The sequence below is a fragment of the Lissotriton helveticus genome, chromosome 11 (genome assembly GCF_964261635.1).
Source record: "Lissotriton helveticus chromosome 11, aLisHel1.1, whole genome shotgun sequence".
NCBI lineage: Eukaryota > Metazoa > Chordata > Amphibia > Caudata > Salamandridae > Lissotriton > Lissotriton helveticus.
In genome coordinates, this window is record NC_136072.1 from 1,057,338,283 (window position 1) to 1,057,364,019 (window position 25,737).

At 50.8% G+C, this 25,737-nt stretch overlaps 1 protein-coding gene across 2 annotated transcripts in view; it reads left to right on the forward strand.

Moving 5' to 3' along the window:
• Window positions 1-25,737, forward strand: part of KNTC1 (kinetochore associated 1) — a 913,665-nt gene that overhangs the window by 393,344 nt on the left and 494,584 nt on the right. For both annotated transcript variants that reach the window (XM_078667574.1, XM_078667573.1), the window contains exons 38-39: window positions 770-826; window positions 5,528-5,691. In XM_078667574.1, the coding sequence (XP_078523700.1) occupies window positions 770-826; window positions 5,528-5,691 (221 nt within the window). The remainder of the gene's footprint in view (window positions 1-769; window positions 827-5,527; window positions 5,692-25,737) is intronic.

A 25,737-nucleotide genomic window follows, 5' to 3' on the forward strand; every position in this document is an offset into this window, starting at 1 on the left:
AGCAGGGGAGAGTGGCAGCAACAATGGGGGAAAGCAATGGCAGGTGAAGCAACTGGGTGGTCGGAAGCAACACAAGGGCCCGTGAGGGGATCTCAAAGCAGCACAGGAAGGGCGGGGTGAGACATGGAAGTCACAATGGGTTGGCAGGGGATACAGAAGGAAAACTGGGAGAGACGGGGACACACAGAAGCAACACAGGTGGGTTCCGATTTAACACAGCTCAGCACATGGGTGAGGGTGAGCGTAACAAGGAGGGGGCGGGGATAAGCACACTGGGACAGGCAGGAGCATAACGGCGAGAGAAGTACACAAAGGAGACGGCTTTAACACATGCACTGTCTGAGTGCTTACACACAAAGAAAAAAGTTCCCGGACTTAGAGAACAGACTCAAGGCAAGTGCGCATTGCTCTATGGAATAGACAAACACAAGATTGGTAGGCTTGAACACATATAGGCAATTGAGTGACAAAAGACCAAACCAATGGTAAGCAATGGGTGGAATGCATTTTTCTTTCTCCACGGCCCCAATATGTCTTTTCAACCAGACAGCCTATTGCCACTAATAACTGCATATTTTCTCACAATTTAAATATTTTAGGTAGCACTTGTCTGAATTTGTACATATCCTTAAAATTAATTATGTCACTATCAGCACTGACACTTAAAGAAATATAGTCCCGTTGTTAAACAGATCACTAAAGTTATTTCTACGAATGTAATGTTTTAGAAGAAGAGTTTGAAATGACAACGATTTCATATCTGTTGCAGATGAAGTCGTGCATCCATTGGAGTGCAGAAGCCTGGCACACTGTTCTTTTGTCAAAGGTATTGTAAAGAATGTTGCATGGTATGATGTATATTGAGATCACGTTTGATGCCTCCGTGGTCTTCACTGCATATTAAATGTAATTATCTTAGTATTAGGTGAAGAGAAGAGATGGCAATACAAGGTGGGCTACTCTGTGTAAATGATGTTTAGGTAACCTGATTTTCTCCCTCATGTGATTTCCACTAACATTCATAAACCTAGATCTTCAAAAAACCTAGATTACGTCCATCGATTTCCTGTATCACAAAACACTCTTTCTCATGATAAATTTATGTTCCTAAAATTAAATCTGTTGTGGAATTCAGAGAATATTTCTCTTATCAAGAATTAAGATTACAATTAAGTAACTTTTTAACTCTTTGTATACGTTGCAACATGTCTCCATTCTTAAGTCTGCTTCCAGCTATTGGGTATATTATTATGGAGCGATTGATGTTGCTATAGGCACATGCAGGGTACTGGAAAGTACCAGATGCTCATCCTTTTTGGCCTTTGTGAGATTTTTGCTGTTTTATGTTTCCAAAATGTGTTGGCTGGAATTAAACAATCTGCTCTTCCAAGCATGGGGTTGAAGACCTGCTTCAAGCAATACATTCAATAGGCTATTTTTCTTGGCATTTGATGATCGCACGATTCAGGTCTCTTGTATGGGGAACATCAATCTGCCGTATTCCTGTCAATACAGCATCGCAAAGAATGAGATTTCTTTCAAGGTCAAAGTAATTTGAGTGCTTCATGAAACCATCAAACTCACAAAAGGACCCTGCCCAACACAGCTATGTACAATAGATTAGACGTTTGCTGTCCAACCAGTTTTGGCTTTGAAGATTGATCTAAGTATGAGGCTCATCTGAAAGCATATTTCACTCATGAGGTCCCTGAGAAGAGGTTAAAAAGTTGTAGTAACTGCTAAATCCTCAAGTCTGTTTTCTTCACATCAGCAAAGAGAATTTTGTGGGCATCACAGGGATTATTTTCCTTATTAAAAATCTTTTATTGGCATTATAACAAAATGCAGTATACCATTTGACAGGATCATCCATCTGAAACCCATGATAAATGGTTATATCAGTATCCATATTCTCCATATGACAAATTCTAAATTAATCTTTCCTGTCCCACCCCACCTATTGGGGCTTCTGTGTGTCAGATTTGTAGAACTTTACCCACCTCCTCCAGACACGTTCATTTGGGCAACCTCGTTGTTGTAGAATTGTTTTTCCTGTATCTAGCCCAGGCCTCAACTTTGAAAGTGGGGGGTTGCACACTCCATGTCTGGACTATGTCACTTTGTCCATCAAAAAGTCCAACCCCACTAAGAACTTGATGCACCTATAGGTGGTTGTTATACAAGACATTTAACAAGGCCATTTGAGGTGTCACTTCAAAGGCAGTTTCCATAATTTCAGACCATATCCTGGACACTTTAACCCAGTAAGGCTTCAAAGTTGCACAATCCCACACCAAGCGTAAGAAATCCACAAGACCCTCCCAGAACCTAAAGCAAGTATGCGAGTACCCTCTTCCCATTCATAACAGCCTCTCCCTTTTAGGTGTGCTAATCAAATATTTAAATTAGAAAAGACTGTAATCTGCTGAAAATGCTACCTGCCTTGGGCCCATTAGAGCAATCTGCCATCCTTTATTGTCCATTAGGTCCATGTCTGTCTGTCCGCTAAACCGGAGAGTCTGAAAGAAATCTGCTGTGTGGATAACCAAATTTTATATATTCACAAGATCTTCTTGTCTGGAAGGCAGACTATGGTAATCCTGGCCTATATCGTGCTAAGTTGTGGGATATCATCTCCCGTGCCAGATATTCGGTCATGCATTTCAGAGCTGGAAGTACCCGATGAGTTGGGTAATTAATAACCCAAATTCCTCCTGAAGCTACAAGAATATCCCTAACAGTGTTGCTCAAGACCACATACCCCAAAATAGAGCTGCCAGGTCCCAGCTTCTAAAGCACTACAGGGAAATAACCTGTTGAATGGTCGTTCCCGCCCATAGTGGATTGTTTTTCTTCTGCTTTCCCTGCCAATCCCAGATGCTATGTTGCATCCCTCTAGATGCTCATGACATTTTTAGTCGCTGGTGGGACCCCTGCCAGAAAATATAATGGGTCACAATGTTCAAAGGTTTACCTTTCACTGTTGGAAGCCAGGTTCCCACCAGGTTCGGTTATCCAGCCCTTAATTACCATTAAATGTTCCATGTGGTAATAACTCACAGGCATCATTTAAAACATTTTAGGCCAAGCAGGCTTCCGAATGGAAGCAATCCTCTGGATCCAGTAGATCATCTAAAAAAACACAGATTTTGCACTAACAAGGCTGCAACTCAGTTTAAGTATTACAGATAAAACTAAAAATCTGCATGATTCCTTCCTTGGAGCTGAGCTCCCATAGTAGTTGATCAATGAGCATTCCACTCCAGGGTTTGGTCAACTTTCTTCCTTTGAATCTCAGTGGTCTTCAATTAGAAAGGACAATGGATGATGAAAATCCTTTGCAGAGGGCCAAGGAGATAATTAGAAGCTTGTGTTTCTAATCGACTGGACTGATTACAGTTCAGCAACAACAGGGATATATAAAGTGCAACAGATGCTCACTGGAGTGTCCCGGGGATAGAACTATAGGGAGTGAGTTAAGCCAGATCAAAAATCCAAGTCTTCAACTTTTTCTGTACCATAATTTGATCAATAGAAAGAACTGTGGTTTTACATCAGTCGCCTTATATACTCGGTAAATCCTAGATTCCACAACATAAACCAATTCGTCCTAGCCAATATATTTCACATGATAGGTCTTGAGGCGTTGGTTCAGAGGGACCGCGTAGCATCTGAAGACCTGCATCATTTGACATACCCATGGAGAAAAAGCATTATAATTACTTCAGGGGTGCTTTTAGGTGGACATCATTATCAGTATAAATGCTTCCATGCTGGCCTAAAGTTGCCTCCAAGAGTGTGAAATTCACCAGTACTTCTATGATCAGCTGTAAGAGCTCATTCTCTGTAAAAAGCACACAAGAATCTTTAGATTCTTTTTAAAGAGTAAGAGGTTTCTGCTGCTCTCTACCATAACTGCCCTGCTATTCATTTCTTTAAGTATATAATCTACCAAACAACGAAGTACAGTAGAATACAATTTCTGACTTTACAAAGAGACCTCAAGTGCTACAATGTGGTCGCAGTGTCTTCTAGGCCTCCTTGCTTCAAGAATCCTTGTGGTCCCTCATGCCCATCTGAAGATGAATCTGGTATATCCATCAGGCTCTTCACTTACAGCCTAAATGAGAGCCTCAGTTTAAGAAAATGATTATCACAAACAAACGTGTCTTTTTTTCTTGCCTGGTTTCCACCCTCTTATGTTTGTGCTGTAAATCAATCTGTATGAAGTATTAGCCCTCGCGAAAAGCATGATTTGGAAAAGTTATTGCCCTTCCGGAATGTGTATTCGGACCTTTTCCCAAATGTTTATATTGACTACTTTTCTTGATATTCATTGTAGCAAACCTAATAAGTCAAATAATAATGAAAGCACCAAAGCCTCGCTTGGAAAGATCACATTGACCATAAGATTCAATGTTATTTAGAAATGTAGCATCTAGTCTGTAAACAGAGTATGCCCAGAAGCTGCCTGCATTTTTTGTTTTCAGTGTATCCCCTAATCTTAACTGCTCTTTATATTTTCCAGTAAATAAGTCCTATTCTTTGAAAGTGTATTTTAGTGAAACATTATCCCAGTTGCTCTGTCATATTGTATCATTCCCTTATTACCCATTATCTTCTCATTATCCTATGTCTAGCCTACTTGACTCGCAATGTTTGGAGAGTTTAGTGCCTAAAGTAAAATACTTGGTAGGAGTGCAGTTGTACTAGCAGCCCTGGGACACCCCAGAAGAATAGGGGTATAGATATATATTCAGGTATAGCATGGGGAAAATGGCCAGTATGATGAGGAAAATGAGGAGGGCACACTGATTGTTAGCAATAGGACATATACAATTGGATTTAATTATATGCTACTGTATTAATGTTTCCTGATTTTATTATAGATGTTGTTAGATACATGACGCTCTTTATGGCATTATGTCCGACTATCAAATCTTAGTCATGGTGAATGCGAGTCACAGTAAAAACAAGCCCCAAACATTGACTCTTATGCTAAAAGAAATACACCTAGTTTATGTATAATAAAGGTAGTTGCAGGACCAAGGAACCAGTCTGAATACATTAGATTGTGAGGGTATTTACTCTGTGAGGATCATCTTGCCCTTTGGCTTTTTGTTGTATACTTGAATTAACTGACATAATTTCTTTGTTGTTTTATTTTTTAAAAGCATTTTGATACATAATAAATGCACAGTTTTAAATTTCTGTCATCCTCTTCCTTTATCTAACAGTAATAAACAAGATGTGATGTATCCTCCAGGCTAGCAATTAATTTTCTTTGATTTACTTATATGAATGAGAAATGCTTATGGTATGAGTAGTTTGTTTTCCCGTTATCACCATATCCAATAATTGACACCAGTTGATGAACCATAGTATGTATACAAGATACAGCCCAGTAACCATTCACTGACCTTTAAGACACCTAAAAAAGACCTCAAGCAAATCACTAATAAGATCTTCCGCTGATCCTATTGTGAACAAACAAGTTCATGTTTGATTAGCCATTGTTGTTTTGTAGGTCGGAATCTGCTTCTGCCCACCATGAACCCCATTAGCACGCTGCTGCAAAACCTGCAGGAAAGCAGCCAATGCGAGCTAGTCTTGAGACTTGCTGTAAGATCCTTTGGAAGTTGTCTTCAACATGCGATTTCCAACAACATGGACATTCGTTTAAGTGCAAAGGTAAGGATAAAGAAAAGGAGTGAATAAAATGTTCATAATCACTCATGGTGGTGATTTTACTTGTAGCCTATGTTTTCCATATTTCATCATTTAATTCTGATAACACCAGGCCACTCCCATGGCTTTCTAAGTCTTTACTGCAAGGTGTCTAGAAGGAATGATATTGCTGGAGTCATCGTTTCTCCTTTGACACATACTAGGTTTAGCTGATAGACTACTAGCCTCAGATTCCTTACCAATGAATAATCCCTAGGTGTCAAACTGGAACCGGACCATTTTGAGCAGTAACCCTGCACATTGGTAGGTGGCGTTGTTCTGCTCCGTATCTGCCTTTTTGGTGGGTTTCTACTGGAAGTGACGTGCGTGGTACCTATATAGGCGCCACCTGCTGGCTGAGGTTCTTTCTTTCCTTTCTGCGCCAGATAGTGCTGATCCGGTCAGAGCTACCCTCTGTTATTTTTTTGACTGGCTTTTTTCTCAAATGTTTATCATCATCTTTTGAGGGATTTTCTATCCTGGTGTGACAGGATGTTCCCTGAGAAACTGGCTGGTTTCAAACCATTTGATGTCCGTCACAGGTATATGTCGGTGACAGACCCACATTTGGTGTGTTTATGGTTCTTGGAGTGAGATCACAGCTCCATAACCTGCAAGGACTGCTGTGCCATGCATCGGAAGACGCTGGAGGAGCGATCTCTTAACCTTCGCCCTGACCAATGACACCGCAGTGCTCATGATCCCCGTTGCACAGAAGGTTACAGGACCATTAACGGAGCTGCATCTGGTGATTATCTTACTCGAAATCGGGTAAGTCCTACAAGCACAAGAAATTGAAGAGATCTTCAACTTCGCAGCACTCGTCGAAGGCTTTTGACGAGGCTTGAGAGCGTCTGCACTCCAGGCCTCGCACTTCGGCAGAGCCGGAGTCAGTCTGCTCTTCGCTTCCCTGACTTTCCTAGAACCTGGTGCCACCCCTGACAAGCATGAGGAATTTTAAGAGGCAATGCACCTAATATTTGGGCAGCCTGGCCCCTCAGGAGTGCCTTCAGGTCCCACAGGCTTGAGCGGACCCCCCACTGGATCCTCATGTGTTGGTTCTCTGACAGGGGACAGGTAGCCAGAGGTTGGGCCAGTCCACCACACCAAACCTCCAAGCACCCCCTGTCAGCAGCCGCACCTGCAAACTTACTTTAGTTTACAACATCACCTGCACCACTGGCAGTCAGTAATTTTGGACCGTTGGGTTTTGTAAATCGTCCAAAGGGGCTACTTCATCCCGTTTGTAGCTACTCTTCCACCCATGCCAGCTACTTATGACCAGCTGATGGAGGGCCACCTCTCCTTGCGCTATCAGAAAGTGCTTGCTCTCTTGGCAATGGGAGCCGTAGGGAGTGTGCTGGCATCAGAAGTTGGTCATGGCTGCTACTCCTGCTACTTTCTGCTGCCAAGAAGGATGGAGATCTTCGTCTTGTCCTAGAACTGTGCCTCCTCAATGTCTTCCTGGAAAAAGGAGAAATTCAAGATGCTCCCGCAAGGTATGGCGGTACTTGCAGCTCATCTACGGAGGGAGGAGGTTCTAGTCTTTTCCTACCTTGGTGATTGGCTGTCGAAGGTGGGCTCATCCCAGGCAGTCTTGTTCCACCTCCAGACCAGAGCGGTCCTTCTGCACTCGATGGGGTTCATTATCAACATGCCAAAGTCACTCCTGACTCTTTCCCAGACACTCAATTTTATTGGAGCAGTTCTGTACACAGTGCAGTTTCAGGCATATCCTCTCGAGCAGCGAATTCAGGATATTCAGGCTACGATACTGATGTTTCCGCCTCTATCCTTGATTTTAGTAAGAATTACCCTCCGGTTGTTGGGCTTCTTGGCTTCCTGCATCCTGCTTGTAACTCAAGCGTGTTGGCATATGGTGGCCTGGCAGTGGGAACTGAAGTCCCAGCTAGTGCAGCATCAGGGGAATCTCTACGACATGGTCCAGATCTCAGAAAGAACTGAAAAATATTGGCACTAGCAGCTGATGAACTGCAATTGGGGTCAGTGGAACACATGTCTTCCTTCCCCAACCAGAGCTGACTGTGGTGACAGAAGCATCACTTCTGGGTTGGGGTTGCCACCTGTGAGAGGTGAAAATCAGAGGTCTCTGGTCCCCAGCAGAACCCGAGCTCTACATCAACCTATTGGGGAATCAGGTCATACGTTTGATCGAAAGCCTTTCGTCTTTCGATCAAACGGAAGGCTGGTAAACTGACAACACCACCACCATAGAGTTGTTACCGCAACGGGCAGGGTGGGGTCATGGACCCTTTGTCAAGAGACTCTGTGTCGCTGAACGTGGCTGGAACACCAGGGCATTTTCCTGGTGGTTCAACACCTGGTGGGCTCTCTGATCGCCAGGCGGATGAAGCCAGCTGGAGATCCCCAGTGGATCACAAATGGGGTCTCTACCCGGAGGTTGTGCAAGGCCTCTTTCAGCGTTTGGGAGAGCCATTATCTGATAGAGACTACTAGCCGCAGATTCCTTCATGTAGATTTATCCCCAGGCGTGAGACTGGATCCGGGAAACTTTTTGCCACAGCATCCCTGCGTGCCGGGACGTCATCACGCAACTCCGCCCAGGCGTCGTCCGCGCATGTGACGTCAGCGAGGTCACATAAGACCTGCCCCAGTGCGCCTACGTCAGTTTTTTCCTTTTCTGCGAGCAACGTGGATCCGGTCCTTGCTACGGGCCTGTTTCGGGCCCTTTTTTTCTCCATTTTTTGGTGGAACAGTGTGCGAATGCTTGTACGTTTTGTGGGTGTCTTATGTCGGCGACGAACCCACACATCATTTGTATGTGGTGTTTAGGGGAGGATCACGGTACCACCGACTGCGAGGCCTTTCAGCAGTTGAAGCCGAAGTCGCAGCGGGAGCGCCGCATGAAACTTCTCTCGGCGTGTCTCTCCAGGCCGACATCCTCCCCTCGGTCTGCTTTGGCGGACGGCTTCGGGTTCGGCCGTGGTAGTCGTCCACATCCTTCTCCAATGTCACTTAAGCGTCACTCCCCAGTGGTTAAGTGTCAGTTTGTCCCTGGGGGCTGGGTTCCGGCCTTCTGGGGGCAGGGACTCTCCACGGGTGAGTCAGGCCCGCGTGTCGTCCTATCTACCATTTCCCAGTGTGGGGGCGTTAAGAGTCCAGATGGAGACATAGGCGGCGGCTTTGCATTGCAGCCTCGCTGGCGTCTCCCCCTCCTGGATCGTCGGCGGACCCCTCGACTCGCGCAGGGCCCTCCGTGGTGCCGCCGGTGGCTCCGGCCCGAACGCTGACTGGTCCGAATCCAGGCTTGGAGGGTGTGGTGCTACAGGGTTGCGGCTCCTCTGGGGCACTTCCTTCAGGCCACGGCGTCTCTGCCTCGCTGCAAACTCCTGCTGGAGTCCCTGTTGTGTGGCGGTAGGTCGCCGGGGCTCGGGTGGCATCCCCGGGCCCCTCTCGGTCCTTTGACAAGGTGGTCCTGTCTAAGGCTGATGTGATGCCATTACGGCGCCGGCAGCAGCTGGACTGTGCGGAGCCACAGGGGGCCTGCTCTGGGTCGTGGCCCAATGCGGACCCCTCGCTCCTCTCGTCCCTCCCCACAGGTGGCTGCCTCGACGGAGGGTGAGTTGGAGGTTGAATCGTCCCTGCCACCGCCTCATGGGTTGCCGAGCGATCTACGGCTCATTCTGGGCCGCGGCTGGCAGAGGGCTTTATGCCACTCCCCAAGCCCGTCCCGTTTCCCTGCGCAGGTGGCTACCTCGACGGGGGTCGGGTTGGCACCGGTCCGTCGCCGCCCCGGGGCCGGTTCGACTCCTGCTCCGCTTCGGTCTCCGCTCCGGTCTCCGATGTGGGGTGGCTTGGAGTAACCTTGTCCAGCGACGCCGGATGGTGCCGACAACCTGCCTCAGGCTGCGGACTCTACGGCTACGCGCAGGGGTCGTCTTCGGTATTTTGGTGTCGTCCTCCCCGGCGACTGGTCGCCGTGTGGTGTCTTTTTCACCAGCGTCGAAGGGCGGCTCCCCGCCCTTCCTGAGGCAGAGGTGTTCGGTGGAAGAGCAGCAGGTCCCTCATTCTTCGGCTCCTTCTGACTTTCAGGTCTGGCCCTTGCCCATTCCACTTGGCCGCCTTAGTTTGCAGCCGTCGCCCACAGAGGAGCTGCTTTCCTCACCACGGGGTCCTACTGAGACGTGTGCTGCCTTCGCTCATGCAGTGTCCACGGCTGTGGGCATCCTGCATATGGGTGACCCGGTGGCTCACTTCCCTGCGGACCATCTATTGAAGGTCCTCCACCAGGGCTCTGGTGGGAGGGAAATCTTGCTTCCCTTTGAAGGTTCCCTCCTTTCTTCCTTGACGGTGGCTTGGAGGCGTCCTGCCTCTGGGGACCCGGTGCCTCAACATCTTCTGCACCGGCATCTTCGGGCGCCGCGTGATCCATTTGATGGCAGCCTGATGTTCCATGCCCCAGCCAACTCTGCCATCCAGAGGCTCTTGGCAGGGCCCTGTCCTCCTCCTCCGCCTTATCCTCCTCTCCCTCCGTCCCCTCCTCAGTGACTTCTGAGTCGGGTTGATTCTGGGCCTTCTTAGGCCGGTTGTTATGGCTGTGGAGTGTGTTTCTGGCCATTTGCGTCCTTCCTGTGGACTTTGGCATTGTTGGCTGCTGGACAGCCCTTTTGTTGATTGTGTGTGGAATTGTTGCGCAGACTTGGCCCTGAGATTAGGCCTTCTGCTTGCTTGGACTGCTTGTCAAGCCTTTCGCGGGGTGTTTTTTTCCCCGTGGTTCTTTTGTTTTTCCTCTGCTGCGGAAGTTCTTCCAAAGAGGTTCCCATATTTTGGGACTTATCGTACCCTAGGTGGGGTAGTGGTAGCTGTCATATGGCTTGCTTTCTGCTGGAGGGTTCTAGTCGCCTTCGGGTGCCTGTTCTCCATGGCGTTGTGTAGGTTGCTTTTGCTCCTTGAGGTCGTGTGCGCGGTCGTGTGCCTGGGCATCTCCTCTCCCTGCTTCTGCCCTGAGGTCTGGGATGTTCCTATGTTCTCCCTTGCCAGGCGCCGCCTATTCGGCCTTCCTGGGACCTCGGGCTGTTCTTCTAGCGGCTTGAATGCTTGCGCTTTTCTGGCTGGCCGGTTGATTTCCAATTCCAGTGTGTTCACTGCATTTTCCCTCGCTTCCTTTGGTCTTCTAGGCTTCTTCTTCCTACCTTCCTGACTTGGCATTGGGCGGAAGCTGTGTTGCCTCGTGTGGTGGTGGGGTGCTTCGGCCTCTCTGCCCTTGTTCCTCTTCAGCCTTCTCTCCCTCTTACTTCCTTTGGGTCGGTGGGGGTCTGCTTGGGGTGGAGGTGTTTCCCTTGCCTGGCAGGGACGAGGTTCTACCTGGGCCGCAGATCTGGCTCCCTGTGTGGTCCTCTGTTCTGTATTGGCTGGTGGGGTCCTTTCGCAGACCCTCCTTCCCAGGGGGTATTGCTAGGGTATCTATTCTACGTGAAGGAATCTGCGGCTGTTAGTCTCTATCAGATTTACGAGTTACTTACCTTCATTAACGATGTATCTGGTAGACGCCATTCTAGCCGCAGATTCCTTCACGGCCCACCCTTCCTCCCCTATTCTGCGAGAACCCTCTGGTTGGTCTTCGGTACTTGCCTCCCGGTGGGGGGCTGTATCTCCTGTGAGTGCCTTCTTTGTTCTTGACGGGTGGCTCCGTCTGGGAGCGGTTCATTCCTCCTTGGTTCTTTGGAGGATGGGGTCCCGGGATTGCCTTCTATCCCTGTCCTCCCTCCCCTCCCTTCCTTCCATTGCTATCCTCTGATTAAGGGTCATCTGGCCATGTCTTGCCCTTGCCCCTTGTGGGTAGTTGCCCTTTCTGTTAAGGTGGCTTGGAGGTTTGTTGTCCCTGTCTGTGTCTGGACTGGTCACCTTCCTTGTTCAGGATGGGGGTGGAGGGTTCCTACGTGTTCCATGTCCTTCCGCATGTTCCTTGCCTCCGGGGAACAGGGGTGGGAGGCTGTTTGTGTTGGCAGGGTGGTTGCTCAGGGCTCTGTGTATTTCTTCTTCTTCTTTCCCTGCCTTGGGTTCTACGCTGTGACACTACTGTGGGTGGTGGTGTTAGTTTTTTATCTGGTGGTTCCGCGTTGTGGTGCGGAAAAGTTCTCCAAAGAAAACTGACGTCAGCGTGCCGGGGCGGGTCTAATGTGACCTCGCTGACGTCACGTGTGCGGATGACGCCTGGCAAAGTCGCATAATGTCGTCCCGCCCCCTGTGCACAGGGATGCTGTGGCAAAAAGTTTTCTGGATCCAGTCTCATGCCTGGGGATAATTCTACGTGAAGGAATCTGTGGCTAGAATCGTCTCTACCAGATACATCGTCACCAAAGGTAAGTAACTAGTACGTTAAATCTATACGCCGCTGCACAGAAGGCGCAATGTCTGAGGTTTTGTGTGATAGCGTTTCTATGACCACTCTTCTTGAGATGCTTTTAGTCTCAAGTGGGGGATCCAACCTCCTGTACACCTTTCTTCTTATACTATTCCTGCCCAGAGTTCTCAAGAAAATCGGGATCGGCCAAGTTATTCTTGTGGCGCCTGATTAGGCACAGAGTCTGGTATCCCGAGCTGTTGAGCATGACCATCGGTCTTCTGTTCAAACTGCCTCTTTGAGAGGATCTTCTGTCGCAGAAACAGGGGAGGGTTCTGCACCCGAACCTGCGCACCCTTCACCTTCATGCGTGGAGATTGAGTGGCAACAGTTGACCGCTTTTGACCTTCTTCCTGAAGTCTGTGATTTTACTCTAGCAGCCAGGTGCCCATCCACCAAGTCGGTATTCACCTGCCATTGGGGTAAGTTTGTGACATGGTGTGATAGTAAAAACACAGATATTCTTTCTGCGTCTTTCTAAGATTCTTTCTGGTTGCTCTGTTATTGGCCCAGCGGGGCTCTGCTCTGTGCACAGTTATTGGTCATCAGCCATTTTGGCATTTTTGCGGTTTCCGGACCAACGCTCTTTATTTAAGTCACCTGTTGTAACTACATTTCTTAAAAGCTTGCAACACGTTTCCCCCCAGGCCATTAATTATGCCCCAGTGGCACCTAAATCTTATTCTCACATTCTTAATGTGTGTACTCTTTGAACCTCTTCACAATTGCCCTCTTAGGCTGTTGACTATCAAAAATGTCTTTCTAGTGACCATAACATCGGCCAGAAGGGCCGGGACAGTTCCTTCATTGAAGCGTCACCCCTCCTCTCTCTCCCTCTCGCTCTCTCTCACTCACTCACTCACTCACACACTCACACACTCACACACTCACACACTCACACACACTCACACACACTCACACACACTCACACACACTCACACACACTCACACACTCACACACTCACACACTCACACACTCACACACTCACACACTCACACACTCACACACTCACACACTCACACACTCACACACTCACACACTCACACACTCACACACTCACACACTCACACACTCACACACTCACACACTCACACACTCACACACTCACACACTCACACACTCGCAGAAAGCATGAAAATGAAATGGTAATAAAATTATTTATTACCATTTTCTTTTTTTACTCTCTATCAAATGGAGTGTGAAAGTGGGACATGGCCAGTGCATCATTGTTGCTGATTGGCAACAATGAGGAGTGGCCACTTCAGTTTGAAGTGCGCATGTCGGTTTGGGTGGCTAGCTTGCTATGGCCCGCCCGACATGCGCAATTAAAACCTATCCAAGAGCAGACACATGCCTCCAGTGCTTTTCAGAGTGCTGAGCCAGCCAGCTCCAGCCAAACCAGACGCTTCACTCATGCTGATTACTATTTTAAGCAACGCAATAGAAGCTGGGTTGGGAATAGGGTTCTGGTCTGGAACGCTCAAAGCCACTCTTGGAAGTCCTCATACATTTTTAATTGATCATTTTCCCCTGTGGTCCAGATAGCATGAAGGTAAATTTCATTTTATGAATTACATTACGAGTTTCGTAGTTTGCATTTTTGGTCATTTTAAAATACATATTCGTATAACTCTGACCGGTAGCACTGTAAGGAGCAAGTTTTCCAAGTTTCCAAAGTAATGCTACTCTGTTTTCCAACCATACTGGGATGAAAGATGGGGTTGGTCTTGGCAGCATTCAAACCTGCGACCTGTAAGCCACAAGGTATGTCGGCAGCAAGCATTTAACTCCGGGAACTAGGGCACTCGGTCATTTTCAGTAGAAGCATAACATGGCATCCACAGCGGTAGACTCTGGGAGTGGACCTTTCTGGACGGGCTCTGCATTAGCTATACTTAATCTTGGATTGATAATTCCAATCTGTACCATTAATAAGATGTTCCTGTTTGGATTACAATATATCTGTTCGAGACTACTAGCCGCAGATTCCTTAACGTAGAATTATCCCCAGGCGTGAGACTGGATCTGGAAAATGTTCTTTGCCTCAGCATCTCTGCACGCGGGGGGAGGGGGGGGTCTGTACCGTATGACTCCGCGCTGGCGTCCGCGGGCTTTACGTCAGTTAGGTCAGATAAGCCCCACCCCGGTGCACCAACGTCAGTTTTTCTCTTTTCCCTGTGCGATGCGGATCCGGATAGTGTTCTGACCTGTTTTCAGGCCTCCTTTTCACGTTTTAGTTCGTGTAACAGTGTGCGAATTCCTTCGGGCTTAAAGTCGTGTACGGAGTGTGCACGCCAGATGTCAGCGACGGACACTCTCCCAATTTGTATGAGGTTTTTGGACGAGCACCATGACTCTATGGACTGCGAATCTTGTCAGCACCTTACAACAAAGTCCCGGCGGGAGCGCCGGATGAAATTGCTGTCGGCCCGCTTGTCCAGGTTGGTGTCCTCCCAGCGTCTGTCCCCTACCTCGGAGGCCAGGAACCGCCAATTCACGCTGCGGCATCACCCCGCGCCATGGCCCCAAGGGTGTTGCTCACCAGCTGGTAGGTCCTGTAGTTTGTCTCCGATGTCTTGTCCTCGTTCGGCGGAGGGCGCGGGCTCCCCTCGGGTCGTGCGCTCCCACCAGTCGCCAACCTATCCGCTGTTTCCCAGCAACGGGGCGACTAGTGCCCAAATGACAGCCTACGCTGCGGCTCTGCAGGCTTCTTTGGCCCCTCCTCTACCTCCTGAGATGTCCGCGGATACCTTGCCTCGTGCGAGGCCTTCCACCGAGTCGCCGGCGGCTTCGGCTCTGGCGCCGAAAGGTTCGGCTTCAGGTTGTAGGAGGATGGTGTTGTCGATGTGCAGTCCTGCAGGGCTCCCCTCTTCGACCCACGGCGTCCCTGTCTCGCTGCAAATCCCTACGGGGATCCCTGTGGCGTTGCAGGAGGTCGCCGGGACTCCGGGCCTGTCCCCGAGTCCCTTTTTTTTTTTTTTTTTATTGTTTTGCAGCAAGGAAAAAACACATAACAAGCGTGTCAGTATCAAGCCACACCCCGCGCCCCCCACTTCCCTCATGGCCCAGTATCCCAGTGCCAGAGTTCAGATGTTCAACCCTTGCAGTCCTCCAAGTCCTTTTCAGCATGATCTCCCGGACCCAAACGCCATTCCCCTTCATGGCAATCAAATGTGTACATGTTCGTGCCTCCTTAGAGTCCTCCATCTAGTCCATGATAGTGTCTCCATTTACCCCATACTCTGCGGAACTTCTTCGGGCACCCTTTTGCTTTGTATGTGACCCTTTCGGCCGCCATATAGAGGTCCATACCCCTCCTCCATTCCCCATAGCTGTGGTATATCTGGCGCCCCCATTTCCTAGCTATGTCCCTCCTGACTACTACCAGGGCTAATACTAGGAATATCAGCAGTGGGCGGGCTAAGTCTACATCATTGGTAATTGCCAGGAGTATGAGCTTCGGGTCTAACGGAATGTCTGTCCCCAGGACCTCACCTAATTCGGCAGTGACCTCTCCCCAGTAAGTTTGAATGTGCGGGCAGGACCAGATTATGTGTAAGAAATCCCCGCTGTCGTGTCTGCAGCGCAGGCAGCAGGGGTCTGACACTCCCCATTTTATAGAGCCGCACTCTATCGAAGTAAGCCCTATGTGTGAGAAGTTGGCCTGATATATGATGGTCACTAGTTCTAGTGATCACCATGTATCAGTCCAAACAACCCTTATGGTGATTGGTTGTAAGTCAACCTTATAGACCAGCTATCCTAATGATAGCATGGACAAAGCAGTCTTAGGCTAAACTCTTTTGGCATGTGAAGCCAGCTGTTTTACCACAATATAACCTCTTGAATACCAGATTAAAGGACACCACACAGGTTGTTATGAAAATAAACAATATATTTATTAATAACAAACACCTCTGAACTCTTTGAGATCAGAGGGCTAAGCACATGACAATCTCTTAGGAAAAATACGATAAGTTGCACAAAATTACAATGGTGCCCTAGGGGCACGGCAAACCATATACTAAGTAAATGGTATAAGGAAATGGATAGAAGGAATGGAGCTGTCCAGAGGCTGTAGAATCACTGGGACTACGCTATCCTAACTTTAGGTAAGTAATAGGAGGCCCACGGGACGCATGTGCAGAGTGTGAACTCACACGCGAGATGTGTAACAACGTCTATGGACAGTACAGTTCAAGAAAAAGGTGAGTACGGACAATCCTGACTAGTTAGTTAGGACTAAAACGACTGTGAATCTGGACACTAGGAGAGTCAAGCTACCCTTGAGCACCGAAATGCTCTTGTTACCTCACCCACGGGCTGCGGGTGCATAGGTGCGAAGTCGTGTCGGGTTTCTGCGTTGAAGTCTATGGAGCCTGGAAGAAAAGATGCTGCAGGCGACCAGGAGGAAGATGTCCGGTGTGATCCAAGGGTGGATCAGAGATGCTGAAGACCTGAAAGCAGAGGGGACAATGTTCAAAGTCACTAGCCAGTGACTGGAGTGGAACCAGGAAGGAACCAGATGTCGTCGTCGCGATCAGGTGAAGAGTGGACGCTTGACTCTGCAGCCACGTGGACCAGGAGGTGTCTTCGACGACCAGGATGGAGGCACGAGCTGTCCCACGTAGGCTCTCGCTGTCGGCGGTGTCTGTTCCGGATTCGGCGTCAACATGCCTTGGCAAAGGCAACCCACGCGGTGAGTGGAAAAGGCATCTGGTGCGGACTAGGAGAGTCCGGGGTGCCCCTCTTTTGGAAGGGAGCAAGGGCCAGTCTGGAGCAACCAGACCAGCAGTGTTGTTTTTCAAAGTTCGTCGTCTAGGAGGCCACTAGCCAGCCGGCAAGTGACCAGACAACGCGTCGAGCAGCAAACAGGCAGAAGGGCCCCACGCAGATCTCGTGGAGGCTGGAGGGCTGATCTTCGGTGCAGGAGCTGCTCGGGGCTGGGGCTTCTCAGTCCCCAAAGCACTTGGTCGAGTTTACCTCGGGAGTCGTGCTGGAAGCGAAGTGCAGTTTCTTTCAAGATGGCCGGTCCCACGTGTCTCGTCGCACCCACGGGTCTCAGCTGTGCTGCAGATGTGAGTGGAGGTCGGAAAAGTCTGGGAATCCGGGTCTCGTCGGGCTCTGAAGTCTGGATCCTCGAGGGAAGACGACAAAGTGAAGCCGCTGGACGCTTGATGGTGCCTGCAGTTGCAGGGTGGACACTCCTTGCCCACAAGGGAGATTTATTCAGTCTTCTGTGGGGCAGAACGTCGAAGTCCAGAGTTTCTTCTTGTAGAGTAGTTCAGGATTAATCTAATTTGGAATGGGACCAGCTCCTACCTTTATCCTGCTAAAGGGGGCTGTACTGGTGACTAGGTCCCTCTCCTGGGTGGGACCAGGAAGGGGGTGGTTACACCCTCTATCCTTTGTCCGGTTTCGCGCCAGAGCTGGGGCAGGGATGCCCCAGCAACTGGTTTGAACCGGTGTATGCACAGGACACCTTGTGTGCCCCAGGCATGTCTCATTCCTTTCAGGCCTATCCTACCCAATACACAAAATCCTATCTGGGGTGGTGCTAGCACCTCCCAAGGCAGGAAACCCTTTGTCCAAGCCACCCTCGCTGGAAGGACTCCCAGCAGCAGGAGGTCAGACTTGTGTCTGTGGTGGCAGCATCCATTTTGTGATGCCAAGGCTCGAGTTAACTTTAACCGGGGTTCCCAGTTTTATACATGTCGTGTCCCTCTAGAAGGGTGGAATGCTACCCCCGTCGCCAGAATTGGCGAGGTCGTAGTATTCCAATTCGTATGACACCTTACTCGACATGTTTTGATAATGTTATACCAGAGTTAGCATTTAACCGCGAGGTTCATAATGCACTTAAGAGTATATGGTATAGCGTTATCATGGAACAGCTATAAGGACTTGGTTCCGCAAGCTGCAGACAGGCTCAGCTCATGCCAGAGCACCATCTCACATAATTCCAAGCACTCTGCCTTCATGATTGATAAGGCCTGCCATAGGAGTGACTGATAGGAATATATGTGTCCATTTTAGGGTTAGATATAGGTAACTATATCAACAGCAAAGGGTGATTACACCACCTTGCCCCAGCTGTCTTACCAGCCAGTTGTGTCTGTTTAGATGGCCAGCCAGTGGTGGCATAATACATGCTTCAGCCCCTGGTAGGCGCTGGGTACACCTATGCCCTGGGTACCTACGGTACACTGTACAGGGACTGATGAGGTGGCCCAATACCAATTGGTAAATGCACCTAAAGTACATGGATGTCAATTTAGAGAGAGAACAGCTAGGCTGTGGGTCTGATTAGCAGGCCCACAGCCAGGGAAAGTCGTAAATCAGTGAAGCAAAAAGCAGAAATCTGGGGTGACCATAGGATTGCAGACCCCACTCTCCTACACTATGCAAGACCTTAAACTGTATTAGGAGGAGACGTGATTAATTGCCACCTCCCTGGGGTGCATCAGTACCACCCCCCAGTCTACGTCATCCATGTCCCCTACTTCTTGTTCCCATGTGGCCCGGAGGCCTTCCAGTCTGTTTGGCCTATTATTCATAATAGTTTTATATGTTAGGGATACGGCCTTTTCAGGGATCCTTTCCTGTTGCAGTCGGCCTTCCAGAGGAGCGTATTCGGGGAGCGCCTCTCGTAATGCCCCCTCTGCCCGCCATGCATGCCCCAATTGCATGTATTTAAAAAACTGGGAGCGGTGGAGCCCAAATTCTGTTTGCAGTGAGAGAAATGACTTTAGTGTCCCGCTTTTGGTTACATCTCCTAAAGTAGAGATGCCTATGACGTCCCATCCCTGAAACCCTCTTAACTTGTTGAGTTCCTTCAGCCAGGAGCAGTCCCATAGCGGCATCTGCTCCGTTGGTCTGTGATCCCACTTAATGGCTTTCGTCGCCCTTTTCCACGCCCCCAGTGTGATTTTAGTAGCCGGCAATAGTCTGGCCTGTCCCTTCCCTCCGTAAATGTAATAGAGACATGTGTGCATGCCCATAATGTGCCTTTCCAGTGCATAGGTGGGGTGGGCGGCAGGTGCATGCCCCCATTCATTTATGGGGGCCAGGTGTTCCGCCCAGTAGTAGGCTTCTAGATCCGGAAGCGAAATCCCCCTATCATATTGGTGTCTCTGTAGGGTCGCCAGCGCTACTCTATGGTGCTTTCCCAGCCACAGGTAGGACCTCAGCTCCGCATGAATGTCTCGGAAGACCTCATTTTTCACGGGGAAGTATTCATTTTGGAATGCGTATAAAAATCTCTGAAAGCGAGATCATTTTAAACATAGCTGCCCGTCCGAGAATCGTCAGGGGGAGCGATTGCCATCTGCTAGCGTCAGTTTTGAAATTACATATGACAGTTTTGTTCGTAGGAAATGTCACCGTCTGTCGTAATAAATATCCCTAGGTACAGAAACCCCTCTCCAGTTGTCTGTAGTCTCTCCGGCAGCTGGGGCCATTTGTTCCGTCCTCGGGGGTCATAGAGTGTCGACTTGTGCCAATTGATCTGGTACCCAGATTTGGCGCCATAGCGGTCCAGCTCATCAAACAGTGCCGGTATTGTGGTTGTCCCGGAGTCCCTTTTGGCCCTCAGAGCAGGCGGCTGCCTCTCCAGAGGCCGGGCCAGTGTCGTTTCGGCGCCGGAGGCTTTACTCCCCAGCTCTGGTGGTGCTGCGGGTGGAGGCCAGGGCCTGGGGTGCTTTTCAGAGTGTCTACAAAAAGAAGGGAGAAGGTGATCCAAATCGATCAAGGAGGGCGTGATTACCACTCACATGGAATGGAAGGTCCAGCCTAAGTCAGTGCCCTCAGTCAAAGTTATTCAAGAAAGTTTGACAAGGCTGTTCCTAAGAAGGGGAAAGGGAGGGGTTAAGATGTCCTAGTCAAAGAAGAAGTGGTGGTAAAAAGGTTTTTAGCCTCCCACTGGGTATCCATTATGTTGGACATGTTTGCCTCACACACCCTTGCAGGTGTCATGCTTCATCATGGGCGTTTGCTCCTCGTCGGGTAGGCGGTGCAATTCCCAACGGGCTCACCTCTAGGAGGGGCTCTTTAACGGAGATCTTTTAAGTCCAACTGCCTATTGGTGAAGTGTGGGTATGGGGCCAGAAGGTTAGTAGACAAAAAGTGCGTTTAAAATGTAGCGTAGGGTACCTGAGACTATTTTATTCGGGCGGTCCCTCGTTACAGTTAAAACCGTGGATCTAGACTAGAATAGTTTGAAAAATAATGTTTCTTTATTCTAAACTAGGCTAGGGATTGAATAGGTTGGTCGACATGTTTCTCGCTATGTACAGTGACTGCGATTCATCAGGACCTTTTGTGTGTTGTCTACCATAGGAATTACCTAAATCAAAAGTGTTACTCATTAATCAACGTATGGGTAGAAGTGTTACCTCAATGGTGATTTTCCTTGCCTAAAGGTCAAGAATTATCCGCCTCATCAAAACTCGGCGGGATGTACAGCGCATAAAAATGCCTCTCACTTGGAGGCTATGTTTATCCGCGCGGTAGGCTAGTGTCCTACCCCTCTGACCGCCGAGATCATGCTTTTGAGAGTCCCTCTGCCCCGAGTGAGGTCGAGCTGGCACCGTTCCTTAGCCACACCGGCTCCGACCCGCCCCATTCTCCTAGGGATCACGTGGTGGAGGAGGTCAACTCGGTGCCGCCAATGCCCTCTCTGGCGCAGAGCCGGGGCCTGTGGAGGATTCCACGGCGCCGTGCCAGCGTCTGGTCCGTGATTCGCCTTCTGAGGAGGTTCCCTTCTCCCTGGAGGTTTGTCATCTGCTGCTTTCTTCCTCTCCGGAGACAGGGCGCCGCATTTTTGCCTTTTCACCGGCGTTGTCCAGGGAGGGCTCCTTGCCGTCCCCGCGGCCTAAGCCCTCGAGCCCTCCTTTTTGCAGTCCACGGTTGGACCCTCCACCGGCTTCTCCACCCTCCCCGGGGGCCCCTCAGGTTCCACACTTGTCCGTGGACCCCTCCACCCACCCCCCACCATTCCGGGGCTTGCCGCTCCCCCCTATAGCTGGACTTGGGGACGGAAGGCTCAGTTTGCGGCCGCCGCCCACGGTGGAATTGCTTTCTCCCCCACGGCTCCCTATGGAAGCCAGTGTGGCCTTCATCTGAAAGAGACATGTTAGTGATAGATTCCTTACCTTAGAATATCCCCAGGCACCAGACTGGATCGGGAAAATGTTGCTTAGCAGTACCCCTGTGCATCAGTAGGTGGCATCCTGCGGCTCTGCGTCCGTCGCTGGCGTCGTATGCGCCGAGATTACGTCATGGAGACTACTTAGGCGCCACCCATGCGCGCTGGCGTCAGTTCTTTCTTTTTCCGCGCCAGTAATTGCAGATCAGGCTAGAGACTTTTTGTCTCGTGTTGCCTGGTTTCAAGTCCTGCGGGACCTGCCGTCGCAATATGTCAGTGGTGGACCCTCATGACGTCTCTCTAGTGCCTGGAGCGGGAACATGACTCCCGGTCCTGTTTGGACTATAGGGCTATGGCCCGAAGGCCCTGAGGGAGCGGCGCCAGAAGTTGCTTTAAGTTTTCCACTCGTCCCCGCGCCCTTAGAGGTCCAGGAGTCGTTCCCGTGACCGCTCGCGGAGCCGTCATCACCGCTCCTTGGGTTCCAAGTCTTCCACCTTGGATTCGGGGAAGAGACGACACAAAAAGAAGTCTAAGAAGCGTTCGCGCTCTCCGACGTCCCCCAGTCGATCCTCGGATACGGACGAGGGGGGGCAGGTGCTCCGCCCCTGCGGCTCCTCTGGAGCCTGGGAGCCCCGCGGCCTACCCGCCTTACACGGGTCCGTCGGCGACTCCAGCACAATTGCAAGAATTCCTTGCTACCATGGACCGCCTGTTTAGGCGTCGGGCTCCCGCGGGTGCGCCTTTGGGGCCCGCGGTCCCGTGTCTGGATCCTGCTGATCTGTCGGCTCCTCCGGCGGATCCAGCCCCGGCGCCTCAGGATCCTGCGCCTCTGGCTCCGGCCTCAGCGCCAAGAGGTCCCATGTTGCCGACTCCGGCTCCGCCGCAGTGGGTACCGCTGGTTCCGCCTCTGCCTCGGTTCCCGGACGGGTTTGTTCCCGCCTGGGATCCGACTTGGGACCCGGAACCCTGCCCCACCGCCGAGGCCTGTGCCTACTAAGCCGGCAGTGGAGGATGACTGGGAGGGGTCCGAGGACCCGCATGCTCATCAGTGTGATTCTGAGCCGGACTGGGTGGATGATTTGGAGGAGGCCGGCGGCCTGAACGTCTCCTCCGGTCCAGGGTTCGTCTCTCCCCAGCCCACTATGGAGGTAGGTGCCTCATATACGGTGGTGCTCCGTTGGGCAGCCGAGTTCCTTAACCTCGATCTCCCCACGGTGATCCTTAAGACTAATCTCCTCACTGAGGTGCTTCAGCCAGCGTCCACTTCATCGGAGCCGCTGCTGCCTTTTAATGATGCCCTCACCGAAGTCTTGTTGGGGACTTGGTCACGGACCACCACAGGGGCCCCTGTTGACAAGAACGTCGCCAGGCGTCATCGCCCGACGTCATCGCCCGACGCCGGGTGACCCTGCCTTTCTGACCACTCATCCTACACCCGAGAGTCTGGTCATTCAAGCTTCCATGTCTGAGTGCCTTTCCCACGGCTCTGCTGGATAAGGACTCGAAGAAATTGGAGCAGTTTGGCAAGGGGCTTCTTCTCTTCGGCCAGCCTGGGGCTGCAGTCAGTGAACACCGCATGCCTCCTGGGCCACTATTCCCACGGGGTGTGGGACTCTGTGGCTGAGGTGTTGCCTCAGTGCCCGGAGGAGGTCCAGACTGTACTGTCTCAGGCTGTGGCTGAGGGTAAGGACGCAGCTAGATTTGCCATTCGTTCTGGCTTGGACACCGCTGACTCCCTTGGTAGGGCAATTAAACGACGTGGTGCTTCGGCGGCACTCCTGGTTAAGGTCCACTGGGTTTTCCCTGGACGTCCAGAGCTCGCTCATGGGCATGCCTTTTGACGGCACTCGTCTGTTTGGTGATAAGACCGACACTGCACTAGAGCGTTTTAAGGACTCTCGGCCTACGGCCAAGTACTTTTGCCTTTCCACCACGTGCCCGGCCATGTCTACTTTTCATTCCTGTCGTGGCCATGGCAGAGGCGCCCCTGCCCGTTCGTTCAGCCAAAATCCTGTGCAGAACCAAACTCAGCATGCCCATGGGCGTGGAGGCCACCTGGGTGGCTCCGAGGGCCGGCGTGAGGGTCAGTCCACCTCTGCGACGTCAACCTCGAAACCTTCATAGTCTGAGCTTCAGGTCGCAACCCACTCTTGTGGGTGGCAGGATTAGTCATCACCTTCTCCATTGGCGTTCTGTCACTTCCGACAAGTGGGTGCTGCAACTTGTCAGGAGAGGTTACTCCCTCCCCTTTGAGTCTATCCCCCCCGGCCATGCCACCTCGATTCCCCCGCATGTCGGGGATCACTTTGCGCTTCTCCAGCAGGAATGTATGGCCCTCTTGGCCAAGAGGGCCATCAAGCGCATTCCTGGGCCGGAAGTAGGATGTGGTTGTTATTCGCACTACTGCACTCCATTTTGGACCTCAGGGACGTCAGTCGCTTCCTCCGGAAGGAGAAGTTCAAGATGTTGACTATGGCTCAGGTCTTGGCTGCCCTCGACCCTGGAGACTGGATGGTAGCGTTGGACTTGCAGGACGCATATTTTCAAATCCCTGTCCAGACGGCCCACCAGCGTTGCCTGCGGTTCACAGTAGGCCAGGAGCATTTTCAGTTTGCCGTGCACTCCTACGGCTTACCAGTGCCCCTTGGGTGTTCACGAAAGTGATGGCGGTGGTTGCTGCTTATCTGCGCAGGTCAGGGGTGTCAGTCTTCCCCTACCTCGACGACTGGTTGTTGAAGGCGGGCTCGCCCCAGGCAGTTGTCACCTACCTTCAGACTACAGCCAACCTCCTGCACTTGCTGGGGTTCTCCATCAATGTGCCGAAGTCACACCTGAGTCCCTCTCAGGAGCTCCCCTTCATACGAGCGCTTCTGGATTTGACGCAGTTTCGGGTTTATCCTCCCGAGCAGCGAGTCCAGGATATTCAGGCTATGATTCCTATCTTTCAGCCTCTTTCCCGGGTTTCAGTGAGGATGACCCTCTGGCTCCTGGGCCGGATGGCCTCCTGCAACCTGCCAGTGCAACATGCCATATGGCATATGCAGGCTCTGCAATGGGACCTGAAGTTCCAGTGGGCACAGCATCAGGGCAATCTGTCCCATCGCGCTCAGATCTCGAAGGGCACTGTACGACAACTGCAGTGGTGGCTCATGAATCGCGATTGGGTCCATGGCAGATCCCTCTCCCTTCCCCAACCGGAACACAATGTAGTGATGGATGCGTCCCTCTTGGGATGGGGGATGCGGAGATCAGAGGCCTTTGGTCTCCAACCGAGTCCCAGCTCCACATCAATCTTTTGGGCGATCCAACTTGCACTGAAGGCATTCTTTCCCCCTGTCCGGGGAATTGTAGTGCAGGTGTTCACGGACAACACCACTGCCATGTGGTATTGCAATAAATGGGGCGGGGTGGGGTCCTGGACCCTATGTCAGGAGGTCCTGCCCCTCTGGACATGGCTAGAACATCAAGGCATTCCCTTGGTGGTTCAACACCTGGCAGGTTCTCTGAATGCCAGGGCAGACTAACTCAGCCGCTGGTGTTTGATGGATCGCGAATGGCGTCTGCACTCGGACGTGGTGCAAGGTCTCTTTCTGCGGTGGGGAGAGCCTTGGTTAGATCTATTCGCCACCGAAGAGAACGCGCAATGTCATCAGTTCTGCGCGTTGGAATTTCCAAGGAGGCACTCGCTCAGCGACGCTTTTCATCGCGAGTGGAGCTGCTGTCTGTTCTACGCCTTTCTGCCTATACCACTTCTGCCCAGAGTGCTGAAGAAGATCAGGCGCGACCGGGCCCAAGTTATTCTTGTGGCTTCGGATTGGGCACGAAGATACTGGTATCCCGGGCTACTCAACATGGCGATCGATCCCCCGACCCGACTGCCTCTTCGGGAGGATCTTCTGTCGCAGCAGCAGGGCACGGTCCTCCACCCGAACCTGTCCAGCCTCAACCTAATGCGTGGAGATTGAGCGGCGACAGTTGACAGCCTTCGATCTTCCTCCCGACGGTATACACTTTCAGGCTGAACAAGTTTGTGGCATGGTGCACAGCGAAGGCTGCAGATCCCCTTTCTGCCCCTCTTCCCGAGGTTCTTCTGTTCCTTCTTTCTTTGGCGCTGCAGGGCTCTGCTCTGGGCACTATCAAAGGTAATCTTTCAGCCATTTCTGCCTTTCTACGCACTTCCAGATCAGCCTTCTCTTTTTAAGTCCCCGGTTGTCAACCGTTTCCTGAAAGTTATTACGCACACGTTTCCTCCCATGCCGTTCATAATGCCTCAGTGGGACTTAAACCTTGTCTTTACGTATCTGGTGTGCGCTCCCTTTGAGCCCCTTCATGACTGTCTTTTGCGTCTTCTTACTCTCAAGACGGCTTTCCTGGTAGCTATCACCTCTGCCAGAATAGTGAGTGAGCTCCAGGCTCTTCTTCCAAGCTTATAATACACTATACTTTGGGTAGGGTCAGAGGCCAAAATTTAAAGACTCA